The sequence below is a fragment of the Podarcis bocagei genome (assembly GCF_964188305.1).
Source record: "Podarcis bocagei genome assembly, chromosome: 5".
Classification (NCBI taxonomy): domain Eukaryota; kingdom Metazoa; phylum Chordata; class Lepidosauria; order Squamata; family Lacertidae; genus Podarcis; species Podarcis bocagei.
The window spans coordinates 52,538,423-52,553,727 of NC_138129.1; the positions used below are offsets into that span (position 1 = coordinate 52,538,423).

The 15,305-nt window shown below is 41.5% G+C and overlaps 1 protein-coding gene across 9 annotated transcripts in view; it reads left to right on the forward strand.

Annotated features, from left to right (window-relative positions):
* Positions 1 to 15,305, forward strand: part of ST3GAL3 (ST3 beta-galactoside alpha-2,3-sialyltransferase 3) — a 183,425-nt gene that overhangs the window by 124,593 nt on the left and 43,527 nt on the right. For all 9 annotated transcript variants that reach the window (XR_014008460.1, XM_081195244.1, XM_081195245.1 and 6 more), the window contains one exon: positions 13,389 to 13,535. Coding sequence is in view for 8 of the 9 variants with exons in the window: in XM_081195244.1 (XP_081051370.1) it covers positions 13,389 to 13,535 (147 nt within the window). In the remaining variant the exon portion in view is untranslated. The remainder of the gene's footprint in view (positions 1 to 13,388; positions 13,536 to 15,305) is intronic.

The following is a 15,305-nucleotide window of genomic DNA, read 5'->3' on the forward strand; positions in this document are numbered from 1 at the left end:
AAGGAGCCAAATGAGGGCAAAGGTTTCCTTGGAAATAAGTAGCCTCTAGGTTTTCCCCGCTCTAAAAAAATAACCCTATACCTACTTTCACCAGTAGGCTGCCAAAATGAACAGCTTATGGAGCAAGTGCCTGCGGCATCAGGAAGATGTCTTTAGTAGTGTAAGTCTGGTGTTGAGTGAGCACCTGCCTGCAAGTGCAGCCACGCTCAACAGCCTGCTCATTGCAGAGGTGTGTCTGATGCACAGTGTGCAGGGATGACGTTGGAGGTCGAATAGGGTGCAGCTGAATCTGGGCAAGGGGAAATGCTTCTGTTTTTATTCCATATGCACATCAGTTGTCTTCTATAAGATCTGAACAATCTTCAGTCTTTAGGAAAGAAAGACAAAATTTACTATGGAGTGAAATGTTCTCTCCTAGCAAATCTTAGTACTGTATATGGGCTCCAGAGGCACCAGTGGAGGAAGGAACAAAAGAAACTGACCATCTCCTGTACAGTACCTACTTCAGTGATTATTTCATTAGAAATAATGGGGAAATGTCTTACTACAGTTCATCTGGATTTTTTTCTCCATATGCTTATACCTGCCTGTGGAATCATTACGGTCTCTTTAAGACCATAGAAACCACTATATATTGATGGCAGCAACTCTTTTTTCTCCTTTCCCTTTTTTTTACTGGTTTTGAATATTGTGTAAGCATGCAGAGAACAGTGGATAGCTCAAGTGGCAACTAATTCTTCTTGTGCAACACATTACCACTGTGGGTATTACCTTATTAGCAGATTTATTTAGTCACACATGAACTCTGCCACCATCCAGGAAGAGCCAGCACAACAATACAGTCTTGCCCCCCCCCCCAAACCAATGAATGATCCAAATAGGTTAAAATTAATCCTCTTTGCCTTGCATCAAAGAGGAAATGGGTGCTTTAAACATTTAAAATGAATCACAGTCACAAGGTAAGCAAAAGGGGAGCAAAGGGAGGGGCAATGCTATTAAACTGATTCTCTCTAGAAGGTGTTGTACACACAGGGAGTGGAGGAGAAATTCTCTTTCACTCCCCTTCTTTGACCTTGTTCTTGCAAGGCAGTTTTCCAGGACAAACTGAGAGGCACGTTCAGGGAGGAGTTAAAATATGTGTCATAGGAGTTTGGGAAGGTCCTTTAATCCTTTTATAAAGCAATTGCCAAACTGCTGCTGGGACAGGAGCTAGCATTCCTGGGGGACAATGTACAGAACTGTAGTATTTCTGAACCTCTTTCATCCTGCCCAAATAAAAGTTCTCACATTATAAATATGAAAGGAATTGGAAAAGTACTTTCGGCTTTGAAGTTTTAGCTTTAGACCACTTGACAATGCTGCATCTGAAACCTTGCCTCTCTCCCCACAAGCTTCAGGGAGATATACTTCTTCTTGTTGTTGTTTAGGCATTGTTTCCCACACTTGTAATCTGCTGGTATTTGCAAATACTATTAGCATAACTTTCCATTGATATGCTCATTTTTTAACGCTCTATTCATTTTTTTAGTGCTCTCTGGAGGTGAGGTAGTGACAGTGCTCAGTCACAGGATGTCTAGTTCCCCATGCATTTATTCATTACCAAGGAAGGAGTTTATCTCATGCTGTTGCCTATTTTCAGAGTTCTCAGTCACCAAGATGAATTATCACTAAACATGCTGTGTTTCTTTGCCTCTCCAGCTTTACTGTCATTTCAGTTCAGTGATTTGTTTGTTTTTGAATTTATTTATGTTGTAGTTCGGGGGGGGGGGATAGGGGCTTCTTCACTACTCTCAGCACTCTTAACAAACTACAGTTCACAGGATTCTTTGGGGAAAGCCATAACAGTGCCCCGACTTATAGGCATGTGAAGACTTTATTAGAGCTAATGGGGAAATAGTTGACACTTAACAGCACTTCCTGTAGAATGGCACGCTTAAGTACCAATTTACAGTTGGAGGGGGAAGTGGGATGGGGAAGTGGGATGGCACAGCACTGTCAGAGGCCTCTCAGTAGTTCCATAGAAAGAGTTCAGAGATGTGCATGTCCTGCTGGCTGTGTTATTGCAATGACACCAAAATTGTAGTCAATGGGAGGAAAACAAGAAGTAAAAAGGGGAGAAATAAGAAAATACCCCTTCCTGTCCTATAGAGAAGACTGTGCTGAAGCTGCTGGAATCAGCTTTAGTTTTGTTATGCCAACTAAGATTAGCAGTTAGGTTTATGGCCTTTTTGGCTTGTCTGTGCATGGCTGTGTAATAAGGAGACACACAAGTTGTCCCAGCAGCTTCATGCAGAATGGTAGTTGCTGTAAATTCTTCAGTTTAGCACAGCAAAAGATCATACAAATCCATGCAGGTTAAACACATTTTGAAAAGTAGGAGCTTGTGTAGGTACACACACACACACACACACACACACACACACACACACTCACAAAGTGTATTTATGTAAACATAAGGCAGACATTTCCCTGCTGAACTCCCAGTTTGTCTTAGTGTTTGCCATATATAAATCATAATTTAGTTTATATGTGGGAGAAGCAGAAAATCTGGCAGCGTTGCCCTGCCCACACAACAGTAGACAAGCATAAGTCTACAAGACTATACAGGTTTGCACAGGATATCTTTGGCAGTGCTGAAACTGTTCTTTTCACTGTGGTGCTCTCCATCAGGTGGATGGCTAGAAGTGAAAGGGAAAAGTGCTTAATATTAAGGTCAGCATCACAGAAATGACATAAAATGAGTGCCTTTTTGAGAACAGGTGACCCATCAAATCCTTAGAAAGTGTTGAATGGAGTATTACAACTGAGAATACGCATGAGTTCATTTCTGCAGCCTACAAATACAAAACCCATTGAGAGCTCTTGAAGTTGGAAGGCATTGTGGATGGTTATGAAAATCATGTACTTGAAGTATGTGCTATACACAAAGGTATTTGACATTTCTTCCTCTTTCTTCTTAACGTTTGCGTTTCCTCTGATAGCCAAATATCTAAGTATTTACTTACGCCAGTTACCCACTTGTAAACACTGTGGAGAAAAGCATCTATGCACTGAAGGTTTCAAAGAGAATATTTGTGTACCATGAGCATGGTGATCTGAGTATTTGTGATTCAGTTTCTTTAAAAACGTGTGTTTTTGAGTGCTCAGAACTACATTCTACAGTGCAGTCTTCAGACCTTACTTCAGTCTTTTGATTTGCTTGGAGGGTTTCTGCTTAGGTAAAGGCAAACATTTAGCATCTAACTTGCAGCCTGGAACAAGAAACATTTTAGAGCACTATATTCAAAACCATCTGCAAGTACCATGCAAGCTTACCAGCTACTGACTAAAATGCCCTGTTTAGTTAGATGCCTTTATTATTTATCACATCAGAATTCTTCTTCCTTTTCTTCTGTTTGTGCTTCTCATGAACAAATGTAAGCAGATGAGTCTTGAGATGCTAACTGAGAGTGCCTACTTTGGGGCCTAACCAAAGTTATATGTGGGCAGAAACACTTCCCATTTGTCAGTCTGGTAAACCTACCTTTCACTTGTGCAATGGAGTCAGGGATTGTATAACTACATTCCTGGTTGGGTGGGGCACACAAAGAGGCACATGGTGAATTGGAGCATTGTTTGGTCTACATCTGCCCTTTTCCGTTTCCTCTCTCAATTGTTGCCAATTGTACCAAAGGCCAACTGCATTCACCTAGATACTTTGAGGCAAGCCTCCATTCTCATTCATTGTTCTGTGTAATTTTCACAAACTTGTTCCTGAAGTATAAAGCACAAAAATATCCCCTTACAGAAGCCCTTATTTCCAAATGATTTGTCTTTCCTGCTGATCTACCAGCCATTCTCATACAACTGATGTGCAACTAATTAGGGATCAATGAGCAGTTTTACAGGACTAAAGTTTTGTTTGCAGGACGTGGAGTACTATATTGTGATGTAACCTGCAGAATCTGTGAGATGCACAGCTATGAATCAACACACCTCCTGAGTTACGGCTCTTTAAACGAAACTGGGTTGAAGAAACTTCATTTCTTTGCTGCCCTGGGGGCATCATGCATCAACAGGCTAACAGAGTCCTGGTATCATTCATTTCAGGAGGGACAAATTTGGAGTGGAGAAGTAGCAAGAGTACTTAACACTTTCCCCACCTACCACTTCTCTGCTGCATATCACCCCCACCTGCAGCGTTCCAAATTCATGTTTGTCCTTGCAATGACTAGGAGATGCATGGGAAGTAATTTTGACCACAGAAATAATTACCTGGGGAAGGGTAATGCATCCACCTTTCAGTTCTTTATATGAAATTGAGGCAGCATAGTGACTAAAGACTCAACTACAGAGGAACAAAATGTGCACAAATAACTCATCTTTGCACTATTTCTTCTATTTTTTGCCTGTCTCTGATCCCTCACCCCACCCATTTTTTGGTTAATTGGTCAGTTACATTATATTTTTGCACATTTTTCAGTAGTACAACTGAGAGTTCAACCAGGGCGTGGGTAACCTTTACTAGGAAGGTAGCTAATAACCCAGTCGTATCCATGCAACTTAAATGATAGCTCATTTATTCCTTGGGCAGATGCAAGGAAAAAGAAATGCAATTCAAATAAAATGTGTGAGAAGGAATGTATGACACCAGACTGTTGCACTGTGAGCAACATGATCACAAAATATATCCAGGAGATCTACCACCACCCCTACCCCATGAGCACACCTTTATGTGAGCTCTCTTTGGACCTTTTTCTTTGCCCCTTTGTGTGAGAAACTGGAAAAAGTAGGGTTGCCATACGTCCAGAATTTCCCAGACATAAACAGAATACTGCAGTTGGAATCAGTGTCTGGGCGGAAATCGGCAAAATGTCCAGGAAAATTTGGATGTATGGCAACCCATGTTGGCAGTGTAGTTTTTGCTGATTTTCCTTTAAAAATAGCTCAGAACCATTTTTGGGTTTTTTGCAATTTGCAAAAAAAAAAATAAAAATCTCAACAACTTTGGCCAAAAAAACTCAACAACCTTTGTGTCTGGGTTTTCACTTTTTGAAATATGGCAACCGTAGGAAAAGGCAGGTACTATATGTCCAGTGGAGATGTGTGAAGTCCACTCTGCTAAATCCGCAGGCTGAACTAATCCTGCAGCTATCCCAGTCTAATTGTTGGTGGCTGAACAGAGAGACAGAGGAGCTGTTAGGTCTTCAGGGTCACTGGTGGCTTGGAGATCTGCTGGAGAATCATGCTTTCCTTTCTCTGTGGAGATGCTGGGTTCAAGGTCTGGGCTGGACTGAATCCTGGCACTTGGATACATTTAAGGACATTAAAAATACAGCCCGTTAACTGGTTTTAGTCCTTTGCACAACATGCAACATTTATTACATGCCCCCAGCTTGGAAGCTTTTCAGAATGCATTCTTCATTAATGTCTTTGCACTCTACTAAAATATGATGGGTAGAAAAGTGCCATACTTCAGGAAAGAGCTTGAATACAAGCTATATTCTAGGTGGACCTATCAGGGGTTGGCTGTTCCTTCATGGCTTGTGGATGTCAGGCATTTTGAGCCAGTGTGTTTAATGCTTTTTTAAAAAAGTCAAATAACCCTTTAATGATAGTATATAATAAAGCCCATTTGAAAACATATCTGAGGTTTGTAGTTGGGTGAGAAGAGTGGTGATTATGTCGGGGAGAGCAGGCGCAAACCAAACTAGACTTCACCAACTGCCCACAAATCAGAGATTCCTGGTGGCCGTGACCAAGCTATAGAGCAAACTCTGTATTTTAAGGGCTGATGCTTCAATGAGAGCAGGGGTGTCCAGGGAATTTCCATTGGGTTTGCTTTGCCCAGTTTCTGCTTTCATAATACAACACTCCTTATTTGATGACAAATGCACTTCATTGTGAGACTTTATTGCTCGCTGAAGGAAATAATTACTTCCTGCAACTAATTATATAAAAATGAAGTCACAAGAACAGGCCAATTGCCTGGGAAGTGACTCAGTGCAATGATTGTAAGAAAAGCGCTGGAAAAGATCTCAGTAGCAGTACTTCACTAGACCTCCACTTTGGTGTTCCATAATGAAGAATGGATAAGCATCTTTTTTCTGAGCCTACCCAACACATGACTGCAAAGGAGTGGAGAAATTGGCAGTGTTGATACCATCCTCCACACATTCTTGAGATAGCTTGGTGTTTTTAACACCCTCTCTGGTGTCATTACTCGGTTCAAGCATTCAGATAACAGAAGGCCAAGGATACCCTGACATCCCCCAAGTTGCTCTCCTCGGTTCAACCAGTATTGGCAAATGTAAGTAATAACAGGCACAGGAAAACTCGCTGCTCTTCAGAATGCAAACTCCCACTTTGATGGTGGAAACAACCTCAGTGCCCTGCAAAGAGAGGGGGATGGATATTGTCTGGCTGAGAAAGAAGAATGAATTTAGTCACAAATCTCAAGAAGGAATGTGATATAACAGCACAATCCTCTACATGTCTTCTCAGAAGTAAGCCCCATTGAGTTCAATGCGTTCACTTATGCAATTGAAAATCTGCCACTCCCCCTGTTATTCGGGTGGAGACAATAATAGATTCTGGAAGAGGTAAAGGCAAATTCAGCTCATAATGTGCCCTGCTTTCACCTGTTCTCTCATAGATGAAACAATTATATCCTCCCAAATCTACCTTACAAACCACATTCCATATATAGAATGTCCTTAGCTGTGCTCTTCCTGTTCGCTGAGCATTTCATGTGACATCCCACATGATGAGGATTCAATTGATTCAAATGTAAAGTTAAAGAAATTGGAAGGAGGGTGTAATTTAGCCCTCCATTCAACGCTCAAGAAGAACAAAATATGAGCCCTCCCTAATTACTGATCACTGGAGTAAAGGCAAGTAAGAAGTGATATGATATATGTGTATAAAATTATGCATGGCATGGAGAAAGTGGAGATAAAAAAAGTTTTTACTCATTTCTCATAACAGTAGAGCTCATGGACTCCAGTGAAGCTGAATGTTGGAAGATTCAGGACAGACGAAAGGAAATACTTCTTCACACAGTGCATCACACTATGGAATTTGTTCCACAAGAGACACTGATGGCCACTAACTTGGGTGGCTTGAACAGAGGATTCGACAACTTCAAGGAAGATAAGGTTATCTGTAGCTACTAGCTACAATAACTGGCAGAAGTTTATTCCAGATGTTTCTAGAAGTGAAGCCCTTGATGGTCCCGAAGCAGTGTCATGCTTCTCAATACCAGTTTCTGGCAACCATAGGAAGGGAGAGTGCTGTTGCATTCAGATCTCACTTGTGGGCTTCCCATGGGCATGTGGCTGGCCACTGTAAAAGCAGGAAGCTAGTTGGACCACTGTCCTGATCCAGCAGGGCTATTCCTGTTACTACTGCTAAGATACTGTAAAATCTGCTGCTTGTCTGATTGAATTTCTGCCTCTTTTGATACAGGGTACTCACTGTATTGAATCACCTCCCATCAACTCATCTCTAGCCCCTATCCTAAAAAGATTGCTCTTATCCCAGATCTGAGGAATATACTTTTTGATAAGGTCTATACAAACATTCAGAATATATCCCTTAGCTCTCTTCCCATAACTGAGCTGAATGAGCTCTAAGAAATGTGTGTTTTTAGTAGTGCCTGGCATTTGTTAACTGCCCTGTCTGTCTGCTCCTCTGAGTCTAAAGAAGGGCAGGTATCCCCAATAGGAATTAACAGCTTTAGACATTTCCCCAAGCATCTGTCTCTAATCAGACTATTAGACATAATAGTGGCTGCCCCAGTAGAACACAGCAGCTGAGAGGATACCTTAATACCAGCTGCTAAAGCCTACAGGGGTTAGTGGCTATGGAGCCAGCTGCCTGTGGTTTGTATAGTGGTGGATATGAGCTTTATAGCTGAGAAACAAGGAGCTGTAGAACAAAACCACAAAGCCTCTGTTTTGGAACCCAAACACAAGGAACAGGATGCTTTTATTTTGAATGCATTCAGCGTGGTAGCACATTTCAGTAGTCTTGATAATCCTAGAATAATACAAATGAAATAGACCAGAATATTACCCATATCCTATTACCCAAAGTAGAATATATTTCCAAACTCCAGTGTGCCCAAAATAGGTTTAAGCAAAGTGTACCATGGTAAAAAGACTGCACAGCTAATACCTCTGCAAGTGAGCCCTGCCACCCTTAAAGGGAAAGCAATCCAATCCAACAATCTGGTTCCCCCTCCCCCAGAAGTCAAGTCCTTGATGGTCTAGAAGCAATAGGTCATATTAATTATAGCATTAAGAAAAAAATTGAAATACATACACACATTTTTGATGCATTAAGTTTGCCTGCCCATCACTAGCTCCTGGAGTTTACACACAGATGTTGTTGGCAACAAGACAAGGTAGTTCAAATAAACCTAGAAAATTTCATGTTTAGAAAACTCCTTGTAACATTTTCTTTGCTGCCGTCTGCAAAATGGAAATATTGCTGACTTTGGGGTTTTGTTTTCATTTGTAGATGTTTCAGGATCACAGCATTGGCTTCTGGGCATAAAGACAAACTATAGGAAGCTTTCCTAGTTGATAATGTTTTGTTGACGATTGTTTAAACCCCAGAGCTTGCATAAAACACAGAAATATATTTAATCCAATTTGTAAATACTTTATTTAAACAAGCAGTCCATCTGCTTCAGTTCACAGTTGCATTCAAAGCACTGCCCCACATGTTTCTGAGTCACGGGCCACCCCTTCTTATTGCATTGTGAAATTGGCCAAGATCCTTCCATTATCCTGGAGTTGCAAACATGGTGCTCATGACTGATTACTTCCACTGGTACCTTTGAAACCTCTGTGTTCCCCCCTTTACTCCCCTCCTTGAGGTATATACTAGAGCAGTGTTTCCCAACCTTGGGCCTCCAGCTGTTTTTGGACTACAACTCCCATCATCCCTAGCTAGCAAGACCAGTGGTCAGGGATGATGGGAATTGTAGTTCAAAAACAGCTGGAGGCCCAAAGTTGGGAAACACTGTACTAGAGGTATCAAGTATATAGAGCTGAAGAAGAACTTAGAGTTACATTCTATCGCACTGCCTCTTTCATCTGTATTTACTCTTCAAATCTCAGAGCAGCATCCAAGCTGTCAATCTGAGTTTTGCAAAGCACATAATGTTGGAAGAGGAAGTGGGAAGAGTGTTGCTCCTTTCAGCTTCCTCTTTCAGTTATATGAGTTTTTCAAGGCTCAGATTGGCAGCCAAACAGCTGGTCAGAAAGTGAGGTGACCCAAAGGGTAAGAGGAAAAGCAGGATATAAGAAAAGAGGAGTGGTCTTTATATACCCCACTTTCCCTCTTACCCTTTCTCATTGGATTCTGCACCAGTTAAAAGTTTCTGAACCATCTTCAGAAGCAGCTCCATGTGTAACATGTTGCAGTAATATAATCTAGAGGTTACCAGAACATAGACAACAGAAGTTAGGCGGGCTATCCCTGTCCAGATGGGGGCACAGCTGGGCCATCAGCCAAAGCTGATGGAATGCACTCCACACACCCAAGGCCAGCTGAGCCTCCAGCGATAGCAAAAGATCCAGGAGTACCCTCAAGCTACGTATCTGCTCCTTCAAAGGGAGTCTAATCCCAACAAGAGCAGGTAATTTCCCAACCATCCGTTCTATGGAACCACCCACTAAAAGTGCCTCAGTTTTACCTGGATTGAGCATCAGTTTATTGGCTCTTACTCAGTCCATTACTGAGGCAAGGACTAGAGGGGTTTTATTGGAAATCCTATACACCTCTGCATTTCCCACCTTTCTTTCTCTAAACTGCCACTTCAGAGGGTGTTCACACGCATGAAGCATTTTCTGCATAGATGTCTTAACATGCAGTAAATTGTATGCGTCCCCTATAGTGGACACACATTTCTGTTCTCCACGCCTATATGTGGTGTGCCACAGTAGTGATTTTATTATAGGAAAACTGGTTTGAATGTTTTGTTACCTCATCACCACTTCCAGGTAACTCCAAATAGCTCTACAGGATGTGATGTTGAAATCCATCATGTGAATTACAGCACTGTTTCTTGATACTAAAACTTTTAATTGTTTCTCTTTCAACATTCCTTTAATTGACACCTCTGTGTCTATCATAACTACTTCCCCGAAACTGTTAGCACTTTTTCTTTCACTATAAACACTGCCTATCAACTGATGCTGTAATATCAGTAGTAACTCATGGCAAGTCTTTTTATTTCACATATTTCCATGACTCAGGGCAGAGGCTATAGCTCATTGGCAGAGACTGTGCATTGCATGCAGAAGGTTCCAGGTCCAATTCTTGGTATCCCTGGGTAGGAAGAACTCTAGTCTGAAACCCCCAAGAGCCACACAAGCTAGATTGACCAGTGCTCTGGTTCAGAATTAGGCAACTTCCTGTACTTATCTGCATCCCACTTGGTAAGGAAGAAGTGATATTTCTGCTAGTCCTTATTTTGATGATGACTGTTTTGTCAGCTTTTGTCTTTGTATAGACTTTTTAACCCTGGGGTGCAGAAATTGCTGCTATTTAAAATTATATGAAAATTGCTTAGTTAGTTAGTATAAGAGAAAGCACAAACTAAACAGTGGAAACTGGCAATGTGTGGAAAAGTCTGTGCTCTGCCTTGAAGCTGGTGTCCTCCAGATGTTTTGGACTACAGCTCCCTTCAGCTGCAGCCAACATAGCTTCACTGACTGGGGGTGATGGAAGTTGCAGTGAAAAACATATGGAGGGCGCCAGATTTGGAAGGCTGTTCTATCTACAAGGCTGGGAGCAAGCAAAAAATAATAATGGTATTTTGGTGGGGAACTCTGTTCTTAAGGGTTGAGAATTGTGGCAGCAGGTGGGAATCTCAAGGGAGAGAGAAGAAGCAAAGGCCATGGGAAAACCAGAAGGGAAGGACTGTTGGAGCTGGGGCTGAAATGTGCCCATCCACTAAGCTGCAGACCATTTTTATGCCCACATTTCCATATACATCTCATCTGTTTGGGCATTTTGTTAGTTAATTATTAAAGACCAATAGATTTTATAATTGCTTTAAAAAACAACTGGTGACTAACATGTGACCCTCCTTAATTTATTGGAGTACAGTTGCTCTAATCCCTGGCCATTGGGCATGCTTACTGGTGCTGATGAGTGTAAAGAGTCGAATAACATCTGGAGGAGCACAGGTTAGCTGCCAGTATTTTAAAAGCAGATAATTCACAATGAGTGGATTGTGGGAATTCATTAAAAAACATTGTTTTGTGTGTCGGACTGCTGACTAGATATCGGCACATCAGGAGCTTCTGGGAACTCTCAAGAGCAAGGTGTGATCTCTGTATCATGTTGAAAATTTAACACATGTTTCTAGTTCCAGTGAAGATTGTGGTTATGGAGTAAGGAGCAATAGTGCCATCTAAGTGGTGCTGTCATGCTCCATACTGCACAGTAATCTTCAGAAGGTAGTCTTCTTCAAAAATATTGTGTTGCATATCCTAATGATTTTCTGCAGTTCATAATAGAAATTGAGCACTTGTGAAAACAATACCCAAAGCATTGGATTAGGTACTGCAGGGAATCAGTGCCGTTGCAGCCGTTCTGTAATTGGAGCTGCTTGATTTGTCTCCACTAATCTTTCATCGGCTGTGGATTTTACATCAAATAGCTGGTTTTCTCAGGGGCACAATAAGAAGTACAGACCAAACTACAGTAAATAAAGATACCTAATCCATTCTAGACATGAGCCGAGAGCCTAGTTTCCTCATCTGTCAGAGTTCTCCCTTCCTTCGATTTATGAGGTGTTTCATTCTGCAGACATTCAGCTTTTCCTTTAGCCCATGGGTGCAAAGGGCAGGGAGTATATATGGTTCGCTGGGAGAACAAGAGAAATATATTACCAGTGTTGATGGTCAGTCTAGGGAACAGCCAGACTGAAGCTACTTTCATTTTGTAAATTGAGTTGAGATTGAACTTACTCACAGTTTTGAGAAAGCAAAAGTCTGATGGTGGAATTTTAAGTGATTCTGGGCATATTTTTATGAGTTCCCAAATGCACTTCTCACTTATACAACCCATCTACTTAAGCAATTGTGTTTCTGCTTGATATAAGTAGGCCATGACCTATTATTGCTGTCCAGAAAATATTTGAAGTACGGTTGTAATTTGTAGGAAGAATGCAGCAAACCTCTGGTCTTGGATGCACATACCCTCCAATGTTTCTGCAGTGAAAATAGGGACGTCCCATTCCATGAAGATAATTTTCCTATTTATACCCCACACATCTTATCTTCCCTATACCAGCTCTACTTCGGCAACAGAGTTGGCGGGGTGGGCAGTGTGGCACTTCCCATTTCATCCCAAGTGGAGAAATGGGACACACTGCTCCTGCTCCTGTGCTGTGGATGTAACTGCTACTGGTGGTTCTCCCACTTTACGTTGATAGGTGTTTTCTTTCTCTTTTCCTGCCATGTCCACAGCTTTCCAATTATGAAGTATTTCCAAAGAAATTCCTTAGAAGGTACACAATGGAGAGTGGGTGTTAGGAATGTAAAAAGCAGGAGCTAGGCCTATGTGTAAGGGACACTAATGGCAATGTAGTCTAAAGCACTGAACCTCTTGGGCTTGCCGATCAGAAGGTCGGCGGTTCGAATCCTCACGGCGGGGTGAGCTCCCATTGCTCGGTCCCAGCTCTTGCCAACCTAGCCGTTCGAAAGCACACCAAAAAAAGTGCAAGTAGATAAATAGGGAAGATAAACGGCGTTTCCGTGCGCTGCTCTGGTTTCAGTGTTCCGTTGCGCCAGAAGCAGCTTAGTCATGCTGGCCACATGACCTGGAAAAACTGTCTGTGGACAAACGCCGGCTCCCTCAGCCTGTAAAGCGAGATGAGTGCCATAACCACAGAGTCGTCTGCAACTGGACTTTACTGTCAGGGGTCCTTTACCTTTACCTTTAGGCCTATGTGTGGGCCAATTTAGTAAGTTCCCCCCAAGACTTTGTAATAGTACTAAACCACAACCAACACCAAACCCCTTCTATTATGCTCACAATTTGTTATCGTTGTTACTTCCCCTTCCCTGTATGTGTATGTGACAAGACTTACAGTATTTGTCTTGGATTGTAAATCAGATGTGACCTAACAAGGATGGCTGAAGTTGGAGTATGGGTGGAATGTATCTTAAAAGCCCAGACAAGAATGACTGGAATGGACCCATCATTCAGGGCTTTTTTGTGTAACCTGCCCATACCTTGGCATCATTCCTTGGTAGATCCTAGAATATGTTCCTAGGATATAATTTCTTTCTACAGAGCTGGCAGGTTCAAATGAAAAACAGGTTTGTGAGATTATAGCATGTCAGTTATCTAACCATTTGCGATGGGCCTTTGCTTTTCTACAGAGTGCCTCTGATGGCTTCTGGAAGTCTGTGGCAACCCATGTTCCAAGAGAGCCACATGAAATCCGTATCCTGAATCCATATTTCATCCAAGAGGCAGCTTTCAGCTTTATTGGCCTTCCTTTCAACAATGGTCTGATGGGCAGAGGGGTAAGTGTGCAGGAAGCTTACCCCCAATATGACACTTTATTTTGTGCTGCTGATAGAAAGCAAAATGTGAATTTAATCCATGATCCATAGTCCTTTTCCAAAGCCACACTCATCTAATAGAGGTAATTCCTCTGGTCAGAGACTCTGTAACTTCTGTGTTTGTGCAGTGTCTAGCATACTGGTGCTAAATGTTAGATAGAAGCTGTAATAGTAATTATCAGAAAGGTGATTTAAAAATGATAAAAATAGATTTCACAAATGAGGAATGCAAATTGCAGCATTTCACAGAAAACAGGTATGACTGGGTCAGATGTGGTCATATGTGTTATATGTTTTAAATTGCATCAATACACATATGGTACATTGTTTTCCCTCCTTCAAGATATATAAAGCAGGTTTCAAGATTCCAGCCAATTAACAGGAATCTTACAGCACTGTTTGTGGGCTCATATAATGCTGGAGTGATCATTTTTTTACCTGATGGCACACATCTGCACGTAATGCTACTCTTCTTGCTTGGGATGCTATAAGTAAGCTGTTAGGCTTAAGCAGGCCTATTTCTTCCTTCAGTTTTCTTTTTTATTTCTTCAGCCAACACCTTTGGCAAACCATGGCTGAACTTCCCTCAAATTCTGTAGGTACTGGAAGTTTATAGGTCCTTGCTAGGGCATTTTCACATTATTAATATTATTATTTTAAATAATGAAATAATATATTTCTGAATATTTGGGGAATCTCCTCAATATGCAGAATTACCACCTTTGTTTGGATGATGGACTTGTTTTGCTTCCATACTGATGGGTATGGAATCACCTAAGTTTTGTATTAGAGGGGATGGTGATATTTTCATTTTATTATGTATTTTATGTTCTCATTTTCATTTTAATATTGTGAACAGCCCTGTGATCTTCAGATGAAAGGCAGTATACAAATTTCAATAGTAAATAAATATAAAAAACAACTCAATTCCATTTTCATCATTCTTACGTCCTTCACTCAGGAATGGACTCCCTTTCACTTTGAGGGATTACAGCAAAAATGTTCCCTTAATTTCTCCAGTATGTTAGCAGTGTGAGTAAGCATAGAGTACAGTGGTGCCCCGCAAGACGAATGCCTCGCAAGACGAAAAACCCGCTAGACGAAAGGGTTTTCCATTTTTTGATGCGCTTCGCAGGACGAATTTCCCTATGGGCTTGCTTCGCAAGACGAAAATGTCTTGCGAGTCTTGAGATTTTTTTCACACACCGCTTTTTCTAAGCCGCTAAGCCGCTAATAGCCTTTTAGCCGCTAAGCCTTTAATAGCCGCTAAACCGCTAATAGCGCTAATCCGCTAAGCCGCTAATAGGGTTGCTTCGCAAGACGAAAAAACCACTAGACGAAGAGACTCGCGGAACAGATTAATTTCGTCTTGCGAGGCACCACTGTATAAGGTAATTTGTAGATGGAACAGAGTTGCTGATTAGAGGACACAGAAAAGAATTTTCATCTATGTCTGAGATACGCTCCATTACTATACAGTGGTACCTCGGGTTACATACGCTTTGGGTTACAGACGCTTCAGGTTACAGACTTCGCTAACCCAGAAATAGTACCTCGGGTTAAGAACTTTGCTTCAAGATGAGAACAGAAATCGTGCTCCAGAATCGATAGAATGGGAAACCATGCAGACATTCCTTAAGCCTCTTCAGGTCCTATTTATTTCTGTTACAATATATTCCTATCATTATATATAGAAAAAGTAAATGATCCTCCCAAGACCCTTCCTCATAT